Source organism: Tyto alba, unplaced genomic scaffold, assembly GCF_018691265.1.
Source record: "Tyto alba isolate M040663 unplaced genomic scaffold, T.alba_DEE_v4.0 Super-Scaffold_20, whole genome shotgun sequence".
Taxonomy (NCBI): domain Eukaryota; kingdom Metazoa; phylum Chordata; class Aves; order Strigiformes; family Tytonidae; genus Tyto; species Tyto alba.
In genome coordinates, this window is record NW_024881283.1 from 6449842 (window position 1) to 6472337 (window position 22496).

Genomic DNA, 22496 nt, shown 5'->3' on the forward strand with positions numbered 1-22496 from the left:
GGGTGAAGCCATGGCGGGCAGCACTCTGCTGTGGGATGGGGGGCCCCGCCAAGCTCCCCCCCCCAAACCCCCGGTGACCCCCCCCCCCCCGAGCCCTCCCGCCCCCCCCGTTCCCGCCCTCTCGGGGGGGTGAAGCCATGGCGGGCAGCACTCTGCTGTGGGAGGGGGGGGCCCCGCCAAGCCCCCCCCCCCCCAAAACCCCCGGTGACCCCCCCCCCCGAGCCCTCCCGCCCCCCCCCGTTCCCGCCCGGTGGCGCCCCCTGGCGGCCGCAGCGCAGAAGCCGCGGCGGCTCCCGCCCCCCCCCCCGCCGCATTCCCGGGGGGTTTTTCGGGGCTCGGGGCCGGTGTCGGTGGGTGCCAGGGCCCGCCGGGACCCCGGGGGGGGCCCGGACTCGGTGCCACCCGCGGCCCCAAAAGGCAGGGAGAGGGATTTGCTGCCTTGCAGCGAGCGCCCGCGTTCAGCCCGTGAGGAGTCCCACGGGAGAGGCGACGGCTCCTCTCAGCACCGTTCCAGCCTCTTTACATGAATTTAGCACAGCCTGCTTCACTTCCATCTCTAGAATTCTCCAGCGACCACCCCGAGACCTCCCAGGTTAGCAGCAATGACGCCCCGTGTGCCCGAGGGTGAAAGCAACTTTCTAGGCTGAATTGGAAGATGCTGACAAAAGGAACCGAGACGCTGCAAGGAAATCGTACAGCTGAGTTACAGCGGTGCTCAAAGCTTCATCTTACACAGCCTTAAGACAAGCTCTAATGGGCACCAGGATCCATTGCTGATCCTGAATCTGCAAAACCTCAGCTCAGGAATTGAACAGCCCTAGTACCAACAGGCTACACAGACCTGTAAGCGGAATTTAGTAGCTCCTATAAATATTGTTTTTCATGTACAAATCAGTAAAAATTTATCATAACCCAGCTGGTAAGTTCTTCACAAATCTTAAAAGCTACTCTTCACAAAGCAAGAGAAAACCAGGCTGGGTTGAAGAGCAATATTCTTCCTAACCAAGTCGTGGTTATCGCTCATCCCATCACAGCTGGATTGGTCCAATCTGTAAAAAAGCCACACCAGATCTCCGGTTTCTTGTTGCACTCAAGCGTTTTAGGAGACAAAAAGACACCTTCAGAAATCAGAGCCAGGTTGATTTTCAAGACAAACGAGAAAGAAATAGATAAAGTGGTGACGTCAGCAGTGACAACATAGAACTGTCAGCAACAGGACTGTGGGTCAGCACCGGCCCCCAGCCCGGCGGGGCCTGAGAGGCAGCTTTGTTCAGCCAATGGCTCAGCTAACACTATTTACAACTCACAAGGGCAGCAACATTAATGAGAACATTCAGTATTTTGTTTTTCAAAGGCCAGGTTTGCCATTCAGCCTGGACACATTGCTGCTGCCCGAACTAAGAAAAACAGTAATAAAAAAAATCACTTCATTTATACTAAACCCACTTACCTCTGGTTCCAGGCAAGCTCCTCTTCTACCCCAAACCCCAATAAAATCAGCCACTAAAATCCTTTGACAGAATTTACAGGCAGCAATGTTCTAGAGAGCAAGGTGAATTTAAGGTCCAACAAGTTGAAAGTGGAAACTAGAAACTCTGAAAATGTGACCCTTCTGCTCCATGCCCTACTTACAGAACCACAATAAACTCCGCACTCACTATTTTACGAGTCGACCTGAATTATCCAGAGGATTGATTACATGTCCTACAAGGTCTTATCTCTTAATACAAGGAAAAAGATCATTCAATTCAATCATGAAGCACTTCAGCTGCTACAACATTTCTCACTCAATATCAGCCTTTGCTACTATCTTGCCCCAGCCAGCCTGGAGGCCAAAGCATCTCATTCCCAGCACATCCTCAGCTTAGCCACTAAACCACAAAACCAGCAAAATTAACCTCCGCTTTCCTCCAGGCAGAGATATCTGTAGAAACTGCATGGCCATTTACTACAACAGCTTTAAAAGTCACTTGAAATGGGGTGCCATGGAATTACAAGGTCTCTGGCAGGTCAGCAAATAATCTGTGTAAAACACTTGGCTTGTAGATCGGGAGGGAAAGGCAGCAAGAGTTCAGACACCTACTCAAATCATAAGGGGCTTGTTTGCAGAGGAATTATTGGGTATTTATTTTCTTAAATGCCACACCAGCTAGCAGATGGATAGCTGATCTGAATCACTTGCAAATACAGCAGGCAGAACAGCAGCACCAGCATCCCATTAACTGCCCCAAGCACCCTGACAGCACTCAGCGCATTAATTACAGTAAGAACAAGAATGTCCGTTGCAAATTTAAGAACAAAAGGCTGTCAGGATAATGTCCTGAAGTATTCTGCTAACTTGTAAACTGCACTTGACTTATTTACAATGATGCTTTCACGTAGGTTAGCAAGTGTCATGCACTGCACCTTGTTTAAAAGTCAAATGGTCTCCACTGAGATGAGTTCAACCCTCTGGTAAATCTGACTAAGGAACAGTAGGATTTTGCCTTTCTGCATGCTTGCAAATTAGCACACATCAACTGTAATTAAATGTTTAATCTCAGGCACTTTGACCACTTTGGTTCTCTCCTATTGTATTACACAAAGCAGTTATATTGCTGTATACATAATACACAGGATCTCAGGAAAGGAATTGCAGCTTCTGTGTCTTCCTGGAAGAAAAACCTGTTCTTTTGTTCTGGTACAGACATTACATACAAAGAGATTTCCACTGGCTAGTTAGCATTAACCTTCTTCAGCAGACTTCAGAGTTGTGTGACAGTGAAGCACTCAACACTGCAACGCTCTGTTTGACTCTGCAGATCAAAACCAGAAAACAACAAACACCATCTCCAGCAGCCTAGTTTAAACTACGAACCACATTGTCAAAACACTTTAGTCCAACATAAAAGTGCACATTTGACAAGTTTTCCCTAAATGCTGCTGAACAGTTAGTTAAATGCCTGTCCTGGCAGCAGCCACAAAGCAGCTGATTTCCAGTTGAAACTTAGTCATCAAAAGGGGATTCCCACCCAGCCAGTCCCAAGCACTGACAGCAAGATGAGGAACCCCTGAATCAGTCAGTGGCTGGCCCTCCATCCAAGTTCTTCAGCAAATGCAAAGAACAAAACGAAGTGCCCTCCAGCTCACCCTCCCCCTTCCTGCCCCCACTTGCACCTTTCTCTCTTTGAAGAGCATTACCCAAAGTACCAGAATGATCGTCCTTGAGACCTAAAGCCTTGGTGGGTTTCTGAGGAACAGAAGACACTGAGCACACGATGTATTTCCTCCTCAACCCTGACACCCTGTGGCAGTCACCATCAGATCAGAGGGAGGTGCAGGTGGAGACCACCTTCCCACCCAGGCAGCTCCATCTGGCAGCCGTGGTCCTTGCAAAGTCCTTGTCTCTGCCACCAGCCTCCAATCTACTCCAGTGACACAAGATGGAAACTCACAATCTCTCTCTTTAGGTTCAAGCTAACAACCTACAAGCAAACGTTTTACATCCTAGCAGCCACTCCCTCAGCTTTCACTGCCACTAAACACAAAAGGCTTCATAAACAAAGGAATAGCAAGAAGAAAGTCACTTGGCAGACACCTTTGAAGCAGAAAACTAGTTTTCCTGAGCAGGTTTTGTTTTGTCATAACAGACTTTGCACATCCATAGTCTTCTGCTCTCTTCTACTCGCACATGGTGCCTACCCAGAGGAGCTGTCAAGCGTGGTGGGCTTTGGGAAAGAGCAGCAGCAAGGGGTCCTGGCAGAGAGCAGGAGGGATCCCACACATATTCAATGCATCTGCCAGCAGCCTTAGGAAAACAAAGTGTTATTTTCAGATGCCAAAGCAGCAGGCTGATGGAAGCCAGTGATTAAAGTGTCTTTGAGACAGGTGATGGTCGTGGCACCTTTACCACTGTGGCCATCTCCCCCTCTGAGCATTAGTCTTCTAAAAGGCTGCAGTGCCAGAACCTGCTCAGCCAATCTAGCCCTGGAACAGCTTGATAGGTCTTTCTGATCTCAAACTTCCTTTCAGACAGAAGAGCTGCTAGGAACTTGGCAGCAATGGTTGTATACTAAAAAGTATTGCTTCTACAGACATGATTTGAACCAGAAGTGATCTAAAAAATCCTGTTACCTATGCACATCCGATGATCATGCCCTCATTTCCATAATGGTTTTGAACCTCTGAGCATCTGAAGGTATTGCTCTCATTTTTAGGAATAAAAATGGGAATTGTGTAGCCAGCCATGCATCCTGCCAGGAACAAGTAGCAGAACTGGTGGCATAAGAAGCAAGTACTCACATTTCTAGCCGTTTCCTCTGCTCAGACTATATTTGGAGTCTAAGTCTCCAAAAGCAGCAGATTCATATCACACTGGTTTCCTTATGAGGCATGTAGCCCAGAAGTCAGCATAGATGCTAAAACAAATTACTTCTTTGTTTGCACAAAGGTTGAGGACTCGAAGAATATTTCCTATTTTTAGAAGGAAAAGAATTGGAGAAAAGTAGCACAGCAGAAGATAAAGGGGATGAAAGTCAAAGGGGATGAAAGTCAGTCTTGAATAAAGAAATAACTGCAGAAGATTCTTAAAGCATCCATAAACTTAGTATTTCAAGTGGTTCTCTAAAAAAGCAGCTTTGGGTAAGAGCCTGTGTGTGCAAAGGCTACTTCACTAATTTCCCAAAATGCTTCAACAGTTGTCCCACAGAGGTTGAGACCTTTTAAGGAAGCTACTAAAAGGCTCAGATCCCAATACCTGCAGAAGAAGCACGGAACCACAAGCAGAAACTGTAAACAGAATACTGAAGTACAGGAGGTCAAAGGACCCAAGAGCAAACACTTGGCATGAAGAAAGGCCTTGCCATGCTCCCTCCACAGCTATCCATGAATGATTAGCTCAAACACTACTGGGCAAGTGAACTGCAGGCCTGCTTCCATGGAAGGTCAATCCAACACCACCACAGAGCTTTCAAGGAACCACAGGCACAAGGTGAGACTTGGACTGCCAAGCACAAAGGTCGCACTTCAGTATTTTGCTTTTTAAGATCTCTCAGACTTCCAGGCAGATGAAATGCTACATAAGACTACAATCCCTTGACAAAGAAAAAAGTCCAAACCTCGCTCCTATCATGCTAAGATAAGCGAGTGATCTTTGAGAGGGGGTCTGGGCAGTGACAGCGTAGGCAGTGGATGGAACAGAGGAAATAGGTTCCGAAAATAGAGTGTGATCCTTCACCCGCACCACAGGAAGGATCTGAAGAGGGGAAAGGTATTCCAATGACATTTCCCTTCAACGAATCACTTGTGTAGGTGGGACCTTGGAAAGCAGGGAAACTCGGCCCGGCAATGTGTATATATTTAGATTTCATTTATTCCTCTCACTAACCTCCATCCTCCCACCTGCCTGACAGCTCCACTGACGGCTCGGGGGCAGCGCTCTCCCTCCAGCACAGACTATGCGGGGCTGTGCCCCGGCCTCACACCAAGGCACAATCCATCACCACCACCTCTCAGCTCCTACACAGAACCTTGCAGCTTCCCACTGCTTCAAAACTTCTTCCATCTCCGGGAGGTTTCACAGCATGAGTCGGCAGCTGAGGGCTCAGGCTGACAAGCTGCAGAAGTTGCTGCGACTTGAGCAGTTTATGCATTCGTTAAGCCAATGCCAGTCACACAGGCACAACCTATAGCAAAGTAACTTGGTTTTACTTAAGTCCAGCATTACAGTGAAAAATGAAGCCATCTGATGCAGCCCTACCTGCAAGACACACACATCCAAATTACTGCAGATAGCCAACATGTGGTTACTTCAACTATAGTCACCTGCTCAGGGCCACATCCCAAGACTTGCAAGAAGTTTCTGTGTATTCTTCTCTATCCTTGAACACCACAGGATAGGGCTGAGATCAAATTTGAAGTTGCATACCTGTTCTAAAATAACTGTGTATAGAAACAGCTCTGACACTTCACTGCAGCTGCCTGGAGACCACGCTTCCACTAGTCTTCAGGGATGAGCATGAATTAAAATCTGAAGACAACAGCAAATTTCATTTTTAATTAGCCAGGGCAGCCAGCCAAGGAGGGCTCCCCCACCCATGGCTAGTGAAGCCTGACAGCTAAAAAGGATTTATGCTTCACTGTGCAGTCCCAGTGGCCATTCGAAGCACACCAACTCTGAACACGTGCCAATGCAGTTAAAACAAAAGCCAGCCATGCAGCATTGTGAATGCAGTTAATATACAACCAGTTAAGGACAGCAATACATCAAAAAAGCACCAGGCTTTGAGGGAACAAAGGGCATCGACTTCAGCTCAGCTCCTGCACGCAGCTCCGCCTTACCTCATCTCCAGTCTCAGTGCCAGGAACAACCCAGGAGTCCTGAGCTTAGCAGCACTTGGAGAATGAGTGTCCTTAAAAGCAAAGTAATTTTAAGGAAATAATAATGAAAGACCCATTTGCTTATTCTGCCTTTCATATAAGTCTCTTAGCTCCCAGCACTAAGGAGGCAACAGGTAAAGCTTCACAACCAGCTGTGTGGGGTGTCTGTGCATGCAAAGATCAAGTACAGATACTCCATCCTAAACTTGCACAGCTGAATTTGTTCAGAGGGAAAGGGGAGGTAATTTTACTTAAGTTGGCAAAATGCAAACAGAACATAAGGCCTTTAACATCCCAGGCTACCAGAGCTGCTCAAATCAGGAGTCAAAGCTCTCAGTAACCTCAACAGGCTCCAATGCCATGTCTCACTTGATCTACCCAAAAAACGGAGTTCAACTGCATGTAAAAAGGGACAAAAAGCTTTGTGATATGAACACAGTTGGCTGCTGGCAGTCCCAGCAGAGGCCAAGTCCCAGCGAATAAGCAGAGCTCACAGTGTTGCTCAAAGCCATCCCATTAATGCAGGCTGGAGAGATGGAAAAACTCGCCCTGCTGCTGTCTGTGCTTTGTCCTGGGGTTGAGCAGGGAGCTGTCATCTCCACAGCCATTGCTTCAACATCAGCTGCCAGCACCACACTCACTTTACCCATCCTCCCCCTTCGAAGTAATCATTTGGGATTAGTTTGCCACAAGCAAATCATAAGGGAAAGCAATCACCACAAATTAAATGTGCACCTTACAGGCTAACAATTAGAGGGCACAGCAGCAATTTTTTCCACCAGGATTATAAGCATGACATGTTTTTATGCATGTACTCTTGGCTCATAGCTGTTCCAACCAGGCCACTGGGCTCCAACAGACCAGCTTTGTAGGAAGTCAAAAACTGGCCTTCAGCAGAGACATGCCTGGTACATCTGTCACGCCAAGCACTGCTGACAAGTACATCCATTCTGAAGTTTTAAGGATGGCATTACCTAGCTGCTGCACAGGAATAATCTCGAAATAATATTTATGGTCACAGAGTTGCACTTCACTATGAGTTAGAAGTCACCAGCTGCAACATATTGGTCCACAAGATGCGAGGTCAACATGCCTAACGGAGACTGCCTTCCCACAGGCAGACAACAGCCTTCATGCAAATCTCATTTCAATGGGAGGGAAAAAAATGGCCATTTAACCCATGTCTTCCATAGTCGTTTTAGGCAAACAGATGGAAAAGCTATTCAAGACAACCTTGAAGCCAAAAATCTATGAGTTTTAGTTGCAACCATATCCTTGCATCATTTAAACCTAACAGTGATGAGTTGGCTTGCCTTAGGGCAAATACTACACAGTGCCTAAAACAAGAGCTTTAAAGCCAAATTTTGTTTAATAAAAAACATCCTGTATCTTCTGCAAGACAGAGCAGTCTAAAGAAATAAATACAGAAAGAGAAGTCAGGAGCTACCATGAGCTGATCCTTCCCTATGGCTTGCCATGTGCCTTGTTCAAACTGCACACCAGCTCAATGCTTCTAGCCTCTTACCTATTAAGAAAGGGGATGTCAATTGTTTTCAGAGCTTGGGACAGTCAATAGGCTTGTATTCCAGGTTTCACAGGTGGGAGATTTTAAAAAATACCTTCCAGATGTACAACACAGCTTTAATCAGATCTGGTCCATACCACTAGTGCAGTACAGTTGCAACCAATGCATCTGTCAAACTAGCTTATTTTCTAAGCACCTTCTACATTTGAATTGAAGACAAAATTAAAAAAATAAGGTTCATCACAATGCTTAACCAAGGAGGAAAGAACAGGTCCACAGCCCATGGTAAGATATCTGAGAGTGTACTCACCAGTGTTCTCTTCCATTCCTCTTGCACACTAGCTTTCTGGGAAATCCCTACAAAAACAGGAAACAAAATTGATACACAAATTAAAATTCCAAGTGCGACCAAAGCTCAGGTTTAGTTTCACTTCTCTATCAGCTCTGCTGAGCCTACGCACAACCAGCATGGAACCTAGAGCAGAAATGCTGCCCCAGCAAGCTAGGAACGAGAGTATGTGGCATCTTCACCCCTCTTTGAAGATATCACTAGCCTCTAATCACACACATGCTGTGCTGGAAAGAAAAGGGAAACAAAATTAAGGTATAATCATTATAAAGCATCAAGTGTTTGCTCCCAGGGAAAATATCCCACATCTGACTTTTCAAGAAGGCATGTGTCTGCCGTAAAAGGGAACAGCTAATGCTTATCTAGCAAAGGCAGATTAGCACGCGCACAGGAAGTATTTTAGATGTCACACAACAGCAAGACAGTTTTGAATGCACTGGGGCAAAAAAAAAAGACAAAAAGGAGGAACTAGGATTTTAGTAGCAAACCCAGCTTTTCTCTGGAGAAAGTTCTGAAATGAGGTGCAAGAGGAACTAAGTTTGGGGAAATCGGGAGACATCTTGATTCGGATATATTACGTAGCACAGTAAAAACATGCTCAGCATTTTAGAAAAAGGGATCTTCTGTCCTGAAGAGCTTACCGTTCAAACTAAGACAACCACAATAGGAAGTGTCAACAGGCACAACATGGGGTGATTGGGAAAGAGCTACAAAACAAGCTTATTTCCAGTGCTGAGGAGTCAAAGCTAGCTTTTATGTGTAGCCCATTTCAGCCTAACCATTCACCACTAAGTCTAGGACAGCTCATCACCTTACCTCCCAGCAGCAAAGTGCTGTTTGTTGTCTGTAATGCAACATCAGATCAGAGGGATCATTTCCATCTGATAATTTGCTGACTTTACAGCACGTGCTCAGCTTGCACGAAAGCACTGGAGCATCACAGTGCTGCGGTGTCAGAGGAGATAACCCTACCACACCATCACTGGAAGTGGGCCTGAACAAGCTACTGCCAGCAGGGCTTTTAAGCTTTGCCTTGCTGAACTGCGTGGGTGAAACACTTCTTTTGATCAGACAACCATGCTCCAGGCTACTTCTCTCTGTATACCACTGCAGCAATATCCTCAGATAGAGAGAACACCTCAACAAAGCCATTAAACTCTCAAAACATTGTTGGCAATCACAACATTTAAACAGCCGAACAAAGAGAAGCTCTATCCGTGCAGGCTTCTGGGCAGCAAGTTAGTTGCTCAAGATCATGAGATGCTCTTCATTTCAGAGGCAGATTACCATGAGGTTACTTGGGAAACACCCTCAGAATCCCTCCAGCTTCATCCATTAACACTGTTAAAATACTACTGTTACATGCATTTTGGATGCATGATTTGGGACATCCACACAATATGCCTGAAGGCTGCATCGAGGACACCATTTGCAAAAAACTAGAACTCGCCACTGAAGGCAGAAGAGCCACAATGATTTTTACAAGCATCATCATCAAGTCAGCATCTTCACACAAACCCAAACCCCCAGTTAGCAGCAACTCTACCGTACAGGGCATTTGTAGGTAGAGTCTCCCTGCCTGCCCTTTGAAGTAAACCCTTCTGGGAAGGAAAAGCAAAAGAAAAACAAAAGCAGACACCTCAAAACCTACTTGAACCTCAGCGTAGATGACAGCAACCCTCCTACTCCCCTAGAGCCACCAGGGAGTTCAGTTTAATTCTCCTTTCAAGGGCATTCCTGCACAGGCTGCGCTGAGCTTTGCATATTGCAAGGGGCACATTTGTGCCTGGAATACTAATCCTGGCAGCCTGTCGCTGCTGGACACTCACTGTACACACCAAGGACATCTGTCATCGCCTGACAGCACGGCTGGAAGCACCGCAGCCTGTACGGGGAGGGATCCTTCCGAGCAAAACACCAAATCCACAGCCATCTGATTATTAATAGAACAAGCATAAAAGGCACATCAGAGAACAAAAAAGTGATGCCAGGTTAGAGCAAGAGGGAGCAAAGTCAGAACTCACAGCATTTCCACGAGGCTGCCAAAGCAGAAGCGCATGTCTCTGCCTGTGCTAAGAAACAGGCACTTTCTCACCAAAGCAATGGATTAAGTAGTGCAGATCCTGCTGCCAGCATTAACTAGGACTGGCTAATTGGGAAGCTGTATTCTGCAATGGACAGTTTGAGATAACCTGCCCCGCAGCACAGAAAATTCCTTTTATCCCCTACTGTCAGACATTTCCCAGGTACGTAAGCCTGAGAAAACTTCGATTTTGCATTTCCTTTAGCATGACACATGCTACAGCTCCTCTGAATATTCATGTCCTCAAAGTGCACACACATTCCCTTGGCCTGACAGCTGTGTGAAATTCCTCTGTTACCAGCACAGCACAGCTCCTTTCACCGCTCAGGATACGCCGCTTTGCAGCCCTGCTGCCTGCCCCTTGCTGCTGCTCAGCATCGCAGCGAGCAGAAGCATGGCCTTTGTCTGGCTTGTTAGTTCACTTCACTATTTTTTTTTTTTTCCCCAGCTCTTCGTACCAACCTAAGAATATATTCTCATTCCAATATATTCTTGTTCCATTGACCCGTCTCTGAACTCTCAGAAGCAAGGTGATGGCTTTTTTCCAGCTAGGCAGCTAATCCACACACAATAGAAAATAACTGCTCCGCAGCCATCCTGTAGTATTTTCTACATTGTTTTCTACCCTGTTTTTTCACTCTTAACACACTCTCTGCTGAAGAGAGGAATTTCATCTGTCCCAGCTCTGCCCATGTGCTCAGATCCATTGCATCCTCCTGAGGGTGGGGTCCCACAGCAACACAAACCGACCAAAGTCCCGACTCTGGACTTCCTCCCGTGCCTTCCCACCCCTTCCTCGCACCAGCACTGATCCAGCTGCCCAGAGAGCAGTCTCAAAGCTGGCCCAGATGCAAACTGAGCACTTTGAGGAGCCCACAGGGGGGTTGGGAAGGACAGGACCTTGACAGCCCCAGCTCCAAAGTCACCACAGGCTGCACACTAAGGTGCCACTGTTTTTTCCAGCTTTGGGCAATTCACGTAGTTCAGCTACCAGCTTTATTGATTACCAGCTCACTCACTTTCTCTTGGTCTCATTTTCAGCAGCCCTTACCCAGACCTCTTGAACATTATGCTTTCAGCTTCCTCCACAGTGAAGCTCATTAGCTGTACCACTCTGTCCCCGCAGGCGTTTCTGATCTTGGACTGCTCCTCTCCTCCAGTAACACTGAACAGCTTCCTTCAAAAGACTAAGGGATGTTTCCAAAAGTCCAACTAAAAACCAAGTCAATGTTGGTTGTTTTTCCCAACTAAACCAGAAAACTGACAACTCTTCCAAACAGAAGTGGCACATTACTTCTCCGCAGTGTCTGCTAACAGGCTTGCCTTAGGCGTGGAAAGCCAGTTTCCATGCTGGCTCAGCCCTAAATCACCATTCCAGAGAGGGACGCGACAGCAGCTGGGCAGCTACCACAGGGCTCTTACTGTAATGAGAGACAAAACCGGAGGCTATCTTGGAAAAAAAGCATGTGGGGGAGAGAAAGGATGTTCTCAGAACAGTCTTGAACTATATCCATCAGTTGGAGGGAGAGGGAAAGGGAAGTGTTAACAAACACCCAATAGCCCCAGGAACAAGGTCCTGCATGAATACAGACCATTACTGAGCACTCAAGTGACATACCCATGAAATGAAACCAAGCTCACTTTGACAACCTCCAAGAAGATATTTTATTTTGACCTAGTGTGGTGCTATTAACAGTCAATAAACACATATAAATATTATAATTCATTATGCTCATTCAGTCCTTTGCTTTACACCATTTAAAAAATTACATTACTGCAGCAGCACCCAGAAGGCCAAATCCTGAGCAGGTCCCCGCTGGACTAGATGCCAGATGAGCCCAGTGAGGGACTGCTCCTGCCTGCAAGAGCTCACAATTTTAACAAAAAAAAGTGGACAGCAAGAATAAGGGTAGCTGGGAGACTGAGGCCAGGCAGCCAGCAGCCTGCTCTTCATCACCCAGCTTATCCAGGGAGTTTTCATCCCTGGCTTGCCAACCTCACTCAAACAGTTGAACCAAGCCATTAGGACTCTTCTCAGTGCATCAAACCCAGCTGCAGATGTTTCTGAAAGGCTACACTCACAGCAAAAACTTCCCAACAGACCTGGTTGTCCATCCCTTTTTATAAATGCAATTTAAAAAAAAAAAAAAAAAAAAAAAAAAAATCAACATTTTATTCTCTCACCAATCAATTATTCATTCCAGGAAGACAGATGAGCGGATTTTTGCAAAGCCGACATAACTCCACCTAATGCTGTGGGTATGCTGCCCGTGAAGTCCCCAGGGGAAGGGCTAAAGTAACTCAATTTATCTGCCAGCCATAAGATTAAAAGCATGGTAAACAATATTAAAATTCTGTTCTACAAAGCAGAATAACTCAACAGCACAGAACACTTCTCCCAAGGGGCAGCTTATAGCATGGGTGCACAGACAAGAATTTAAATATCACAAGGGAAATTCTTAAAAAACCCAACCAGACCAACCATGCCAAATGCACTACTATAAATTACAAGACAAGGTGTGAAGGTAAAGTTAACCTCTTGTTGGACCAAGCACCACAGAAGGAGAGAGAGATGCACAACCCTTTCTTCAGGTCAGTAGAAGCCAAAAAGCTTGTCTGTTTTTTTGACTTCATCTAATAACAAATCAATTCCACCTAAAAATCTTGGTTTTCTCACGTCCTTCAGTTATCATGGTTTGAACAGAATTTGCTACAAGTGGGTATGCTGGTTTCAAAATCCTCCAAGCAGCCTCTGCTGACCCAGTTTGTTCGACGCTAATCATGCACAGAGCGATGGAAGGGTCGACTCCTGTGCATCCCAGAGGTAAATCAGAATATTCCCCCTCAATAAAATGACACAGATTAAACCAAGTTGTTCTCACAACCTAATCTGGCAACAGGTCAATGAATGGGGTACACCCATAATTAACAGCCCTGCAGTCTCTCTCTCTCTCCACAAGGATCCCAACGCTTCAGACTGGAACACAGTTTGTATTTCATCATTTACTGGAAAGTGATCGCTTCGAGCAGGAGCACTGCAGCTGCTTAGCACACGGAAAAAGTTTTATGGAAGAAGTGGAAAACCGTGGAAAAAAAAAAATCAGAAAATATTATAACAACCATAGATGAAATTTAAATAGAATACTAAAATCACTAGGTTTGAGAAATCTAAACACAGCAGATATTACAGCAAATGAAACCAGTGGCTTTTCATCGCAGATTTAACATTTGATAACTGGCTCCCCATGCAAACAGCAAATATTTTTCAGCAGCATGGTAGCTGCCTGTGGGTGGCACAGTAATATAACATTACCAGAGAGGAATTGGAAAGGGAAGGGAGATGCATCCTCTCTGGCTTCAAGATGTGGTAGGCGAGTGGGGTTTTTTCATCACTTGTGCAATGTAAATCTTAAAAATACTCATCAACACGCTGTGCAGAACATTGAATTGCAACTCCAGACCCACCTTCACTCGCAGTTCTGCTAGTGACCAGCACATTGGACCCTGGTCAAGGCCCTTTGTCTGTCAGTGCCTCAGTTTCCCCCTCTTCAAGAGGGGATTAACTTCTTTTGTAAACCAATTCAAAACCAAATTAAAATTTGCAATATTCCATTGTCTAGAAACTACTACCTTATATAGTATTCCCCCAGTATCACCTGGACACCCTACTCTGCTAACAAGCAACACAGCATTTTTTTTTTTCATATTTCTACTTGAAACAGATCATACAAAGTCTCACAAAGCCACTACAGCCTCTCCCAGGTGTTTCAGTTCACTGAATGAGCCATATTTACCAAACCTTAAACAAAAAGCCAGGAGCCTATAGGAAAGCATAGCACAGAGATGAACATAGCACGACTCCTAAGCCAGCTCCCAGTGACAAATGCTGTTTCTGTTTAGCTATCAGTAGGGTAAACACTTATAATTCGCCTCCAGACCTTTTGGCAGCTGATCAACCAACCACTCTGAAGGTGTGGATACACTCAGGGGAAAAAACCTGCAGCATGAATATAGCAAACCAGTTTCCCTACTCACTGTCCTTCAAGCAGCTGAAGGGCTTGCCTCTACCAAAATTATCTTCCTGATAATAGCAGAGGGTAAAATTAAGGCAGAATGGCCGATTCCTGCAGAGGACAGATGCTTTTGTTCTTATTGTGGAAGCTGACACAGGAGTAAGAGCATCCAGGGAGGTAACAAGGCACAGCTATTCCTTGATCAACCTCCCAAAAGCCCTAAATCACCAAGAACAAGAGACTATTTACCCTCTGGATTCCTGACTGACAGCTGGACTGTAAAACTTTAGATTTACCTCTACTGTTGAGTAGATGTGGAAGTTTTTCCCTAGAAGGTTTGACAGGTGTACTTGTCACCTGCAGGTTACCACACATTTGTGTGCAGCTGGTATTTAATGCCCCATCCTCTCAAAACTCCATTTAATCAGCTGCCTAGCCAACATTTAGCAATGCAGGTTTCAGCTTGGAAAAGTCTCATAAAAGACAAGATTTTAGCTTGGCTCAGCAAGAAGGCTCAACACCTAACACTTGAACCACAAACTCAAAACTCTCCCCCCACACTAGCTGCATAACAGTCCTACTGCAGAAATCTTTTCAATAGAAGAAGATGTACATTTAATTATAACACAGAACGAACAAGATAGCCCAATTTGCAGAGATCAACGATGAAAACTAAAAAGCAACCCAGGGCTGAAATTTAAAAAAAAAAGCCAGAAGACCAAGCTTGATATAATTAAAACCAGGATATTAAAGATGTTCTAGACATCCACACAATGAAAAAACACGACTTAATCTATCAACACATACTGACCCTCAAAATGCGAGAATTAATAAATTCTTATACTGAAGAACACAATTCACACATTTTGCTATTACCCAGAAAAGTCTGGGCACACCAAAAGGAGAGAAGGAAAAGTGATATAGTTTCCACAGAGGATCCCAATTATCTGAGTACCCAATTCATTTTTGCACAGTGGGACTTAAGAAAATGAACCAACTCTACCAGCACCTGCATCAGCATACTGCAAGCAAAAAATGATTATTTGAAGTGCAGACCTTATTTGCCCAAAATCTAAGCTGTACTTTCTATCTCTCCCTCTTTCCAAAAAGCATGAGATGACAAACTGAATTCTTGACTACATAAAACCCATATTAGAAATAACATTATTGTTGCTTGAGCCACCATAGCACCAGAGCATCCCTAGCTAGCTACAAAAATACCAGTTGAGTCTCTGCAAACCTGAAGCACAGCCCAATCTCTGCACCTGAGCAAGGTCTATATAAATTAATTATAGAAGTAGGATGAGCACATGAGATCAGGAAATGCCCAGAGTCCAATTCACCTTTCCAAGAGGGTTGTACTAGTGTAAAGGGAAAGCATTCAGGAGTATGGTCCCTATTCCTCAGACCTGTGAATTTTAAAACAGAAAGTCTTGAGATACCTTTTTTTCCCTAAAGGCTATAAAACCAACACACAACATATTAAACATTGAGCGTCTAAGAATCAAACCCCAAGTCAGCCTGACTGCCTTAAAGCACACTAAATGCAGGCCACCAATAAAAGGATTAATTCCCACCCAGATCTTCTGCAGCTTGTTGCATTGCCACAAAAACACTAACCTCACCTTTTTTTTAAGGGTGAAAACATGGTAGACAGGGCTGCAGAAGGTCAGCTTGCAGCTCCTGTGAAATCCCAGCCCCAGCAGCACCACACTTGTTTCAACTCTGGAACTGGCATGTTTCCATCGTGTCTTTCTGCACAACTGATTTCAGTACAATAGGGCTTGTCAGAAATTAAAATTCCTCTGTGATCTGTATATACCTGCTCATACAACAGTTTGTTCTTGTACCACACCTCACAGGGCATTTCAATTTACTCAAAAAACCCCTAACTGACTCTACCCATACAGAACCACTGTCACAATTAAAAATGAGAGGATTTCTGACTCCAGGGTGAAGAAACTGTAACAGCCCAAAAGCACAGGACAGCTTGTCTGAAGCTAAGATCCAATACTGCAAAGCAAAGCGAGCGGACTGAATAGCAACTTCACGATAGAAATAAATGCACCTGCCAACATGCACTCACTTGTACATATGAAGTTACATTTCCCCCCCCAATTTTAACAATTATTTTCCACCTTTTTTGAATTTGTACAGAGACCAATGAAGAATCTCACACCTCTGCCACAAAAGACCGATCAGAGATAATCATCACATTCATTAGGTTTCAGCACTGACTCAGTGACAAGGCTTTACTGTTTCGGAGGAAGCCTACAGCTTTTGAGGTAGCAGAAACTGCTTTTACAACCCAAGGGGACCTCCCAAGAAAACCTGCATCTAATGAACAAAATCTGTTTTAACCTGACAAACGCTACTGAAAACATGAACTCGGTCCTCTGCTTGTAGTGTCTGCCACGACACAGAAGAATGAGCTTGTTTGGATGTATCAGCAACAAAACCCACCATCCTCAACCTACCATTAAAGTGTGCAGTTGAGGACTGTGGGTTGCACACATCATCTGGGCTATATATAATCTGTGTCTGCAGTGCACTGTAACAGGCACCCAAAAGGTGCGTAATAATAGGGTTACTTATTTACCTCTGGCTTCTGGAGTAAAATAAAAACCACTTTTGCCTCAGTTTTGTGGTTTCCATTTTCGTCAAACTTTCAATGAAAACAAAGTAGCCGAGTACACACTGCAAGGCTGCGGTAATGCCCCCGTAATTATGACTCTAGACACGATTTCATTTGTAACCACCATTTCCTCACCAATATGAGGCCACTGTCTCAGCCATGCAAAGCCAGTTTGCAAAGTGTTTCTTTTTGCCTCTTTTTAAGAACAGACAGGAATGAGCTTAGCCACTATTAAAGCACTAAAATGAATCTTGTCAGAAAGCTCACCTGAACTCTGAAAAAGCCAGCAGCAGTTGAGGCAGTAGCTGAATTTGCAGTTCTGCCATATGGGTCTTTCCCAAGGCACCTCGGACTGCTTCCTGGGATAAACAGACCACAGGGTACGTGCAATCTGATTAAAGCCCAAGCTTTCACCAGTGCACATTCAAGTACATAAAACAGGCACCTCTAATCAAATTCCATACTGAAAGGCAATGCAATGTTCCCACTTGAAAAAATGCAAGATACAGGAAACCTGTGCTGTGTAGGTGTCTTTATCAACTTAAGGTATAGAATCAAGTCAAAAGTCATTAACTGGACAAAGCTCAGCTATTTAAAATTAAATGTTTCCAATTGGACGCTGAAACGACGTCACTGCATCTACAGGAGCCTTAAATTTCACCTTTTGATTCAGATTTTGCAAAATACTAAGCAGTTCAGGTAGAGTTTGCAATTCAGTTTTAGCCTTATTTTTTCCTTCACAGTCTCACTACAGTAATTTCTAATTACTTCTGATTAAGATATCGAATTTCCTTAAAGAAACCCTCCCCAAGCAATTTATTTTTCTTGTGTTCCACAGCTCCAGCTTTAATAAAAAGGTGCCCCAGCCATAGCTAGTAAAACAGAGAAATTAATTCCCACTACTGATCTGGCAAACGCTTTATAACATAAGTACAGCCAGCAAGGCACCCCACAGTGAAAATAAGCCCATAAAGTGTCTGAACAAGAACATTTGCTTTAACGAAAAAAACATTTGTAGTTCTCATTGCTGTGAACAAAGTTTATGAAGCAATGACACTGCTTGCATGAGCATCCTGCTTACTACAGCAATTTGATCTAACACGCCCCAAATTGATTCTAATCTGAGGGGAAATTGTGCCTTTCTAATGATGTTCCAAACACTTCTCGATAGGGATTAATACCATTGCTAATTCACACATGGTCATTCATCTTTCAGACCCAGAGGAGGTTTTGGACTGAAACACTTCCCCAAACCTCAGGGTGGTGATGATCTCCTGAAACTCCACTATGAACAGGAATGTTTCTTTCAGCCTGCTCTCGTGCTCTCCTCGCTATTCTACTACATCTCAACTTAGAGATGACAATTTCCAGCCAACACACTGAACTGCATTAAGAGCTCAACAAACTATCACCACTTCTTTTCAGCCACAACAGGACTTTCTACCATAACAATAGCTAGAAAAACACCCAGCTGAACAAGCAAATCTCACATCATGCCCTGCAGGCAGGCAAGTTGATCTGGTCCAAGAAAGTCAACCCAGAGAAAACGGCCCTTCTACCAACCCTGCAAAATTAAACAAGAGGAATCCATTTCAATAGCGGCTATCAGTGAACAAACAGGACACGGAAGGAGAAAGCATCAAGTGTTCAAACACATTTCCAAGGCACAGAAGCTGCTAGCTGAGGAAATGCCTTCAGAGGGGGTGTACTAACTGTAAGCCCACAGGAGCTGGCTCTCTGGTCTGCGTACCTGGCACGGTGAGCTCCCTGTTCACAAGCAGAGGATCCCCTACACGAAACGTGCCTCGGACAGGAGCACTCAGGATCCCCTGCCTTGGGAACCAGCACACCTGGGAGGTTTGTCAGACCACCTGAGTCTGGTTCACCTTGAATAAATCCATCTAAGAGCTAAGCAAGAATTACATCCAAGGCAATACAAGAGAAGTCCAATACAAGAAAGAACCTGTTAGGAACTTCAGAAGAGAACTAAAAGCCCCTAAGGAAAAAAAAATATCCTTAAAAGGTGAGTGGCTTGAACCAAAAGCTATGACTCTCTTGTACACCAGATACAGTCCTGTTCAACTGCTGTGTCCTTGGACATCAGAGCAAGTTCGTTAACACACACCGTGGCCTCCCCGCACTCCCAAGCACAGCTATCAACCAGCCAGAAACTGCTGGTTTGCTCAGCAAACAAGACCTTTTGATAGGTGCCAGCATGAATAATGGTTACAAAAGTACCCCCCCCCCCATTCCCTCCACCTGTACTAGCACTCCCAGCAAATTTTAAAGGTTTCTGGAATGGACTTAACTATATCAGAGCAACAAAACAGATGAAAAGGAGTGAAGTTGAAGGAGAATGTGATTACTTACAAAATGCAATATGGAAAAGGCATAATTAGAAAAAATGTTAACACTAGCAGGACCTAAATCCATACTGAGCCATATAAACTAGAAAAACAAAAAGTGCTTTGCTACCCTTTTTAAGACTTCAAAGGTAGCTCTGAGCAAGCCCCAGGAGTTAAAAACCTGCATGCATATCAGGCAGCCACAAGTATAAGCTGACAGCGTTTCTGGAAATGTAAATATATGCTGAAATCATGTTAGGATTGTATCCTTACCTACAGCTGGAAAACTTATTCATTTTAAATGAAAGCTGACATTAGTCATGCAAAACACACCTTGGTTCAGTTCTTATAGAAGGTAGCAGGTGGTGAAACACACCATTTTAAGGAGAAGAAAGATTTTGCATGGCCCATGCTTCCAAGGAGATGCCGGCAGCCGCAGAGAGACTGCACAACACATACCCACTCATGTTTAATGCTTAACCCTGCTAGATGTGTCCACAGCAAGTCACACAGTCGAAACGCCCTCTCCAACCCTACCTCAGCACAACATGCCCTTCTAAGGAGCAAAACCCACGGCTCTGCCACTGCTGACAGTCATCTCCAGCACATACACTGCGACTCGGCGCACAGGCGAGGGCACAGGCTCAACAGGCTCGCTGCTTACATCTGCCACACGAGATAAGGAGCCTGGTCCTCGCACGCAGGGATTGCATCGCTGCGTATAAACGCCCAGCACACCATCACTTCTCACTTCCAAATGTCAAGCCAAGCTGTTCTAAAAGGACATCTCGTAGTAAGACGGCCAAAGGAAGTGTTTGTGGAGATTACACTGACCTGCAGTGGCAGGTTTATTAAAGGGAATCACAGTTCTGCAGTAAAAAGGGTATGAAGAAATAACTATTTTGTTGTAAAAACGAACTGAAGCTTGATCCAATCTGACCCAGCTTCACTGTAAATTAATGATGCTTACAGCAAACTTCAGAATTGGTATGCATCCATTCCCCTCTGATGCAAGTCAAAGGTGGGCAGATGATGTAATTCCTTTGAAGGCCACAGAAGGTATCTGTCAGCCAGCTTTGGGTGACAAAGCTATAAATGAAGACTTCCTAAATGACTTCATCTGAAGAACACTTCAATTCACAAAGAGGTGTCCACAAAAAACAGCGTTGAGATACACAACAGCAATAAACAGCTACCCCAGAATAGTGAGCTGTAAAACGCCCACACGCAATCGAACACAAACCTACAGCAGCTTTCACTGGGTCTTAAGCTAACAGCTTTGCACTCTCACATCCCAACAGCGAGGAATGAGCAGGCAGAAAGCTGCAGGAGCTCTGCCAACTACCAGTCATTTGCTTCATTGTAAATTTATTTGCTGGAACCTGTAACTGCACCTCGCTGCAGCCTCTCCTGTCCCTCCAGATGGGCCAGGGAGCTCCAGGGAAAGGCAGCTCATGGTCCGAGCTGTAACTGCTCTGCAGCCAGGACTAGCTCGGGTCGCTCAACCATAACACTTTCCTACCTCCATCGCAGTTTCAGCAGCCAAATGGAATGAAGTGACTGATTCCTTCAACCGTCCTCCCCCTTCAGTCTTGGATTAGGTCTGGGTATTATCTATCTTGCTGCAGAGTCAAGCTTTGAGTAGCTTTTATCATAGCACAAACTAATGAGGTCTCTCTGTCCCATACCTGTATGTGCAGCAAAGAGTGCACCACAAAAATAAACAAAGCACCCCAATTTCCCTGATATCTTGCAACGATATAACATAGTAGTGCATTTGGGATCAAATAATTTGTCAGGAGAAGGCGTTCACCTGTGTGAACCAAAGGAAAGAACAGGCTTCCCTCAAAAATGAACAGGCTTGAGAAGAAGTCCCCCAGTAACAAACCATCCCAGCCCTGAAGAACTCAACATAGCTCCTCCATACCTGTAGCATCACAACTCTTTTGTGTTAGTTTGAATTGAAAACAAAACTGAAGAAGCAACTAAACCTGAAAGCTTCCTTGCAGGAGCAATTCAGTGGCAAGCACCAGGTGAAGGGAAGCAGGCACAATCAATCACCAAACACAGACCAGAGCAACTGCACTTGAACCCCAAAATTGCAAAGGCAATGTAGTTTCTCAGGCGCTTGGCAGCACACTGAGCAGCTCTGCCTGCCCTCCTCTGCTGGCATCAGGATCTCACCGAGCAGCTGACCCCAGCCAAAACCAGCCTGGTTCAAAACCAGCTGGTTTTAATCCAATTCAGTTCCTCAATTTGTTTGTCACATGGCCCCCTAACAGTTGCCTGAGTACAAGGAAAGGGAGTGAATACACAGGACCTCTTCTTCAGCAACTATAGCAGTTTTAGGTGTTTACACAGCTGCAACCCCAAACAGAGGTCTCTCACTGAAGAGCACAGTCTGCTGTCACAGAGGAAGGGGTAAGATTGGGATAGGAAGGCATCAAGTCAGGCTTCCCAGCGCCACAGACAGGCGTGAAAGATATGACATGAATCATCCGATCCTGCCCACTCCTCTATTCCTTTTTCCACAGCAAACACGAAGGAAAGGTGCCATCCTTACCTTTCCATGCTGTTTGAGCCACTTAAATCACCAAGCCATTAGTATCTATGTTATATACTCTCAGAGTATCTAATACCGTGACAAAACAGGACTCATTTACTCATATTTATAAGATTGGGATCTCTGCTGCAAAACTTTAATAAACTCCTCCAATGTACTTAGAAGCAAAAACCTGAAATGCCAACAGATCCCAATGCACCAGGATCTGCCAGCCCCAGGTTTTGAAATGAGCAGGACCTTGCTGTTCATAACCCAAGGCCAAACATGACCCAGGAATTCCAGTTCAACCAGTTCCACCCTTTCTGCCCCTCATTCCTCCCATTTTCTTGGAACAGCAGCTCCAAAACCCTACCCCAATCTATACCGGAATAAACAATTCATTGTAAACCCATGCAATGCAAAGCCACCTGCTCCCCCCACACAATTAAAAGCGTTTCCAAATTCCAGCTCTCCCTCAGCCAGTGCAGACAGATGGACACAACAGGCACGCACAGCACAGAAACCCCGCTCCGCTTCCAGCAAAACCTTTGTACCGCAGCAGCCCGAGACACAAAGCCTAATGGCAGAGTCTGCCTCCACAAGAACTGTTTTGTTAAGGGATCACAACATAAATCAGCAATCCTCCA

At 45.1% G+C, this 22496-nt stretch overlaps 1 protein-coding gene across 4 annotated transcripts in view; it reads right to left on the reverse strand.

The window, feature by feature from the left end:
• Positions 1 to 22496, reverse strand: part of PHACTR4 (phosphatase and actin regulator 4) — a 68446-nt gene that overhangs the window by 35381 nt on the left and 10569 nt on the right. For 3 of the 4 annotated variants that reach the window (XM_042793803.1, XM_042793804.1, XM_032998137.2), the window contains exon 2: positions 8193 to 8239. In XM_042793803.1, coding sequence (XP_042649737.1) covers positions 8193 to 8208 — 16 coding nt within the window. In that variant the 5' untranslated portion in view covers positions 8209 to 8239. Of the gene's footprint in view, positions 1 to 6318; positions 6390 to 8192; positions 8240 to 22496 lie in introns of those variants that run through there. The other variant, XM_032998139.2, reaches the window with a different exon arrangement.